Source organism: Protomyctophum parallelum (genome assembly GCF_964188405.1).
Source record: "Protomyctophum parallelum genome assembly, chromosome: 2".
In the NCBI taxonomy this organism is placed as follows: Eukaryota; Metazoa; Chordata; class Actinopteri; order Myctophiformes; family Myctophidae; genus Protomyctophum; species Protomyctophum parallelum.
In genome coordinates this window covers 24,100,380-24,107,946 of record NC_139699.1, presented here as the reverse complement: position 1 = coordinate 24,107,946, position 7,567 = coordinate 24,100,380, and the positions used below count along the sequence as shown (strand labels likewise).

At 42.6% G+C, this 7,567-nt stretch overlaps 1 protein-coding gene across 1 annotated transcript in view; it reads left to right on the top strand.

Moving 5' to 3' along the window:
- Window positions 1-1,873: 1,873 nt before the first annotated feature.
- sv2ba (synaptic vesicle glycoprotein 2Ba) overlaps window positions 1,874-7,567 on the top strand; it is a gene marked incomplete at its 5' end in the record, with an annotated part of 23,916 nt that continues 18,222 nt past the window's right edge. Inside the window, 2 exons of the mRNA XM_083759249.1 lie at window positions 1,874-2,142; window positions 3,721-3,947. Coding sequence (XP_083615375.1) covers window positions 1,874-2,142; window positions 3,721-3,947 — 496 coding nt within the window. The remainder of the gene's footprint in view (window positions 2,143-3,720; window positions 3,948-7,567) is intronic.

Sequence of the window (7,567 nt, the reverse complement as noted above, 5' to 3'; positions counted from 1 at the left end):
AAGGATCAATACTGCAATATAGAAATACTCTGTTACAAGTAGCCTAAGAGTCTGGAATTCACTTCACTTCACTTTCGATGTTTTATTTCATGTACAGAATGAAACAGTATATAAATAAGATACAATGCTTTGACTGAATTAAAAATGTACAGAAAGTACCAAAAGTACAACTCATTGTGCAGAATGTCCCATTTCACAAGTTTTCAAATGTATAAAAATCTTTTGGAAATAGTAGATCTACAAGCTCACAATGCGTTACATAGCAAAGCAATGTGAGCTTCTAGATCGGGTATTTTCTTTTTTTTTTTAAGATATTTTTTTGCGGCTTACGCCTTTTATTGATTTTTGAAGGGACAGACAGTAGGCTGACAGGAAACGGGAGAGAGATGGGGGGATGACATGCAGTAAAGGCCGTGTCGGGTCCGGGAGTCGAACCCGCGGCACACTGCGACTGGATTACCAGTCCGGTGCCCAGACCGTTACGCTACGGCCTGGGCCGATCGGGTATTTTCAAATGGCTGAAACATATATAAGGCTGAAGTCAATGTATGTTTTGTAATAAACAATCCAAATCTACAAAGTAACTAGTAACTAAAGCTGTCAAAAGTACAATATTTGCACCTGAGATGTAGTGGAGTATAGAAGTAAAAGTATTGGAAGGTTTATGTGCTGTCCTCACCAAGCATGCACCTTGAGCTTGGCTATACAGCCAGCTCAACTCTTGTCCACATAAGTACAGGCAGAGACAGTGTTGAATCCTTTTGATAATTATTTATGTAGAAAAGTGTAAAACTGTAAATAAAACAGAAATACAAAACAAGTGTCATTCTTAAAGGTATATTCAGTGATTTCACTCAAAAAACCTTAGGTTTCGTTTTTGGCTGTGGGACCCAGCCTTTCGTCCAATCAGGATAGAGAGTCAAAAACGAAACCTTTTTCGGTTTTTTGACCCCCAGGGGTTAACTGGGGACAGGGAGGAACTCCTTATATGGCCAGCACACTCTATAGTAGGGAGGATTATCACAACAAAACAAAAAAATAAGTGATATTTGAATTAAGTGAAATCACTGAATATACCTTTAATACAAGCAGGAATAACGTACAGAAAATGTGTACATGTATAAGAATGTAAACACAAAATATCCCAACAGGGCTCTCTTAATAAGTATATTTTATACAACCAAAGAAACATAAAACCCATTACTGAGGAGATATCAGAGTAGGCATCAGAGGTAGTCAGTCATGACAGAGCAAATAAACACTCAATGCTCATTTCAAATGTAGATAAGTAAATAAGAAATAATATCCTGTCACAAGGTTAATAACAATCAAAACAAGTATCACTTACAGATGATGTGAACGTGATAGATGGGACTGGATTGAGAACAGAACATAGCAAAATGCCACAATGTGCTGAAGTGAATGCAACTTCCTGTTTCCTGCTTGTCTGAGTGTCCTTCAACTGTTTTCCCCCAAAATAGGTTCCTACCTAACAGAAGTTCCTAGGAATAACATTTGAACCACCACTAGGTGTCACAAAGTTCCAAAACACAACAGTTTATGATTAATAAAAAATGGTGGTGTAATGCTTTATCATGGTGTCGTTGAAATATACCCATTCTGCATACTGTTACTAAATCAATCAATCAATCATCAATCAATCAAAAGACTCAAGTAAAGTCTGTCTTCATAGGGGCAGCAGCACTCCACTGACATCAACACACAGAGACAGCAGCCCTCCACCCCGCCGAGGGATCCTGCCCATTTAGCCAACAACAGACAGACAGCCGACTTTCCCCCACACGATAAAAACGGCTACGGTGTTGAACCCCCTCTCCCTTCCGGCCCTACACGTCGTCCTACAGCAGAAGCTATGGACGACGACCCCTATCAGAACAACGTCAGCCAGCAGGGGAGCGTGGAGGGTGGTGGGGAGACGTACACGCCCGTCGTAGAAGGCAGCGGGCCGGACGGATACCCCTACCAGACCGACTTCCCCCAGCAGGAAAAAGACGAGGATGCCGTCAGCGGAGACACAGAGGGACACGATGAGGACGATCAGATGTACGACGGGGAGTACCAGGGCGTCCCCCACCCCGACGAGATCAAGGAGGCGAGGAGGCAGGCACGCATCGAGGCCAGGTGGGTCATCATCATAACCAGGTGTCATCATGTTGTTTGTACACGGACAAAATGTGTCCGTGCTGTGGTAAGACTTGTCCTTGTACACAGTAGATTCTAGATTTTTACATGCCTTATTTTGATGACAAGACCCAATTACTGAATGCCAGTCTCCAGGTTTTATTCAAGATGGCGTGCGCCAAGATGGCGTGCCAAAGACCTCCATGTAAGTTATGTGAACTCCGCAAGAGGGTCACATATGTCGGCAGATCACCAATTTCACCGTAACACCACCATGCTGGAGTGAGAGTCACCGATATTTGGGGGAATTTGGCTTTGGCCTTTTGACTCAAAGGCTTTCAGCTCTCAGAAAGAAACCAAAAATACACAGGGAAGACATTTTTGAATATTCCAACCACACCTGGGGGTATATTAGAGTAACTCCATAGACACAGAAAAAACTGAAAAAGTACAAAACAATGGCACCCCATCTTTCAGAATATGTATGACACTGATTCACTATGACACAAGTATGGCAGATTAGCCTTAGTCTTTATTTTCAAAGACCACCATAACTCTGAGAGTGTACAAATGGAACCAATGAGTCCATCCAATGGGTCCATTTGGTTCCATTTGTACACTCTCAGAGTTAGACATGTAGTGGTCCAGGAATGGTCATCGTTTCTGGTCATGTCCGCTCTTTTTCATGTCATAGAATTTTGACACAAAATGTCCACCACAAGCCAGTGCAGTAGCCTACTACTACTACTAAGGCAAGGTATAAGATACATCTGTATTGATCCCTGGAGGGGAATTTGCCTGGAGGAACGCATTGGCCACTCTGGTCTAAAAGTGGGAGTCAACCCTCCTGGGTGGGCGTCACTCCAAATTATGTGATGTAGCCAGGGGGGCAGTCAGCCAGATATTTCGTGAAGCCTCATTTGAAATCGGTAGTTCATATAATGGCCTGTTGTGGTGCTGGACTGGACCCAAAAAGCCCCATAGCTCCATAGAGGCCCATGTATTTTGGCCCAACTTCACCTAGACTGTATTACCTTAATAAACATGGTCATGAATACTTTCTGCTTCCAGTCACTAGTTTAAAGTCTCATTTCTAATGTCATAATATTCTTTTTGGAAAATTATGGTCCCATTTATAAAAGAAATTACCATAAAGTATTAGAATGCAAGGGATTTCAGGCTTCATTTTACGTTCATGTTAGACCCGGGGAACGCTTTGTCCATATTTTTTACAGTCTATGGATGTAGCGCTGCACTAGGGGGGAGAGGAGGGGCTGGGGGTAACTGACAGATCGGTGAGATCCAATCAGGGTGTGCGCAAATCTCTGCCGCGACCCGCCCCTCTAGACCAGAAACCTAACACATTAGCTCAGGCTAGAGAACAAAGGATCATAATCAACAATTACAGCAATAACAACAACCGTATCAGTGAGAATAAAAGGCGGTTAAAGTTCTTAAAAATTGTTAAGGAACTAGCAAACCTGAGGTCCAGTGGGAGGCTGTTCCAGAGTCTGGTACACAGAGTCATGCAGGCCCTTGAAATAAATAAGTTTGACGTGCACCACTGTTCCCATGCAGGAGGAAGGCCAAGGAGGCAGCGAGACAACAGGAAGAGGAAGAAGATCTACCAGAGCAGTATGAGACCATCATGGAGGACTGTGGTCACGGTCGCTTCCAGTGGACGCTGTTCATAGTTCTGGGCCTGGCGCTGATGGCCGACGGTGTGGACGGCTTCGTGGTGGGCTTCGTCCTGCCCAGTGCAGAGAAGGACATGTGCATCTCCAACGCCGACAAGGGCATGCTAGGTAAGAAGCGTTGGTTTTGAGAGCAATTTCGTTTTTTTGAGGGGCGCTAGTCCCCAACTCAGTGCCCAGCTTTGTGTGTCTGTGCATTTGTACCACAAAATATGATGATTTGATTGGCTGAGCACGGAATGTGATGATGCATGATGATGATGTATGATGATAAGATCGCCAATCACTTCACATGAGTGTGATTTTTAGTTGTAGTCTTTTGAATTAAACTTAATTTAGATTTTTGTTTTAGTCATCTGAAATGAAACCACATAGAGGAAATGAGAAAGCGGAACTAGAATTATGCTGACACTAACTATCAAAACTGACAGTGCCCTCAGTAGAAAAATCTGATGACGTCATCAAAATGGGTTAGGCCACGCCCCCATAGTGCCCTCGGGCTGAGAATGCTGCCGAACCAGGGGTAGTAGCTCAAAAAGGTGCCCTATACCACTACTTCTCTTGCCCTCCACTCTATCTTGACCAAATGGACTACTTGAATGTACTCTCGATCAGTGATATAATTGTGTGATATTTATTTTTGTTTAATATTTTGGTGTCAGTGTGTTGGCACAGGAGTATTGAAAATTGTGTCAGAATAATCCCGTGAGGGATGGGCTGCAAAAGGCAGCCAGACACGGAAATAAAATAATTAATTCATTCATACAAGCTTGGTGAGCTTGTAGCTGTGAGCTTTTTCATCATACGTTTAGTTGATGAAATCAACACTGTGGGGTAAGAGAAAAATGTAACAGAATTAATTGAAATCCAAGCTGGCCAAATTTATTTAAATTATTTGAAAGCCAAGCTGTTGTGATGCAAAGATTTAGTGTTGTGCAATTTTGTGTCATGGAGTGATGAGTGTTTGCAGGTTTTATTGCAATGCTGAAAAAGGCATGCTGTGTAAATGCGAATAAGGGCGTGTGTGAGTGGTGGCCACTTTAGTTAGTACGTGTGGGGATCTATCCTGTAACCTCATGCATATCAGAAGCCTTCAACCACATGGTCACCCTAGTGTCATCTGACAACTCACACATTTTAGGAGAGATGGATTAGAATGGCAATTTTCACTTTGAACTATCCCCATGCTGAGTCGTCAATGGAGGTGTACATACAGTAGGTATTTGCCCCCATCCCTCAGCTCCCCTGTCACGGTGTCACCCCTGTCTACACTGTCTGCGGTCTGCCTTTCATCTTTCCTGTCTCCACTGCACTTTCTCCTTCTCAGCTTTCCTACTGTCTGTCTCATGGGACTAAATACAGCTGCAAGTGTTGTGTTCACTCACCCTTAAGAAAGGCAATAATACAAAATCCCAGAAGCCCTGAACAGCTCACAGAATCCCTGGCATTATTTCAAGGCCTAACATTTAGCTACAGATAGTTGCTGTGGCAGCTTGCACATTGCGTATCGTCTCCGCCAAGCCAAAGGCACATGGATATCCCATCCGCAGCAGAGCTGCCCTGTCTCTTCCACAAGAGTGCAGCATGTGAAAGCAATGTTGCATTACAGTACATGGCCTTGCATATTCCTCTGTGACCAATGTCTCTGCTCTGTTGCTGCAAAGGCAGAGAATGTAATAGAGACTGCATAGTTTTAAAAAAATGATGCAGTCATAATGTGTATTGCTTGAATACAAAGACAGTGATTCCTTAACTTGACAACATATGTCATGAAAAATCCTGTGAAGGTCATTTAACATTCTGCATTACTATTGTCTTAAACACAATCAGAGCAGAAACAATAATAATCCTGAATTCTATTCTATATTCTGTTACATACTGACAGTAAAACCTTCAGTGTTCATTTATTCATTAACTCTGAGTATACATAAACAGAACCAAAATGGACCCTTTTCATGGCTCTCAGGGTTGTAGGATTTCACTGTGTGTGCCTTGTTGAATGACAGTGGTGTCGTGCGGTGCTGTGTACAGCCAGCCTAGTAATCCAGAGGGGAGGTGCACGTGTGCCCGTAAGCTCCTTACTGCCGGTGTAATTAGGGCTGCGTAGTAAAAACACAACACTGCGTGGAAGAGGTATATGAAGCAGTGGTGGAAAGTACATTTACTTAAGTACTGCACTTAAGTACAATTTTGAGGTACTAGCGTATTACCAATTTCCAATTATGACACGTTAATAACCATCTTGGAGGTAATCATGTTATTGTTATGTGCGGAACCAGATACCAATTTTCGCCACTGCAGTTCATTGGAGCGACTACTGGCCAATCATAGCTTGCAGCTCAATATGGCGTCCACCAGACGACACATGCCGGAGAGGCGTCTATACTGTTTTTATGTCTCTGTGTGGACCGTGTCACACTGTAACACTTGAGGTGTACGGGAGCTTAATGCTTCTTCACAATCCAGCTGGTGCTTTGATGTCACCAATCCTGTTAACCTATCATGGTCCAATATGCAAATTAGCCACTTGCACCTTGTTTTGAGCAGTGCATATAGGCTGGCATGGCCTGTGATATTTGCATAATATCACACTCACAGGCCATGTTTTACTCAGCAGTGACAGACAACAGGGCAGGAGTGATGTGCTTTCCATCTAGTCTAAAGTTAGTCACGTTCCTACTCTATCATAGCCGGAAGGAGGCTGAACGAGTCTCCTGTATAGTGTTGTATTGGTATACTGTATTACTGTACAGTGGCGTGTGAGTTCAACTGTCTTCATGTTTGGTTGGAATGAAAACTCTGTGCTACATCATTTGGACAACATTATGTATAAAGGACCGGTGGTGGGTCGCACACAGTGCATGGCAAGAGTGAGTTGTTTATCTTCGATTTTTTTCATTTACATCATGTCACAAAAGAGACAAACGTTTCCGCTATCCAGCCTTCCTTGAAGGTCTGGGCTGAAGAATTTGACCAAGTATGAGAAAAGCTTTGTCACCCGAGAGCAGTGACACAGCAATTACTGTAAACACAGAGTCACTGACGCATCACTGCATACGCGTGGACGTACAGGATTAAAATATAATGCACAGTTACAGATATGGCACAGTCACAATCATTTAGCTGACACTAATCCAGCTTCATTTACAGTGAGTAGGCCTAGACAGTGGTGGAGAGGGGTGGTTTTCATGGACATTTCATCAGTGGTGGAAAAAGTACTATTTACTTAAGTAAAAGTATCAATACTGCAAAATAGAAATACTACAAGTGAATTCAAAATGTACTATATCCCTTCACATTCAGTAGATCCCGTGCTCTTTTGTGGTCAGATGTAATTTCCTTGGGTCTAGTAGGACTATAGTAAATAACAATAAAGAAACCACCGTAAAGAAAATATAATTGTTTTTTCTTTTACATATTTAGCCACTTTTTTTTAATGCTCCCGCCCCTGTCAAATAGGTAAAATCGCTAAAACAAAAGAAAGCAGCAAATGAAAACAAATTAACACTCATCTTTCACATTCTCTATAACGACCTAAAACATGAACCTTTGTTGAAACAAGAAATGATCACTAGTGATATTTGTCAGGTGAAAGAAGCGCTGTCTCCGCAAGCTCACAATGTGTCACACCGTTACGCCTTGTGAGCTTGTAGATCAGCTATTTTCAAATTACCAAAATGTGCATTGGCTGCAATGTAGTAACCAAAGTTGTCAAATAATTGTAGTGGAGT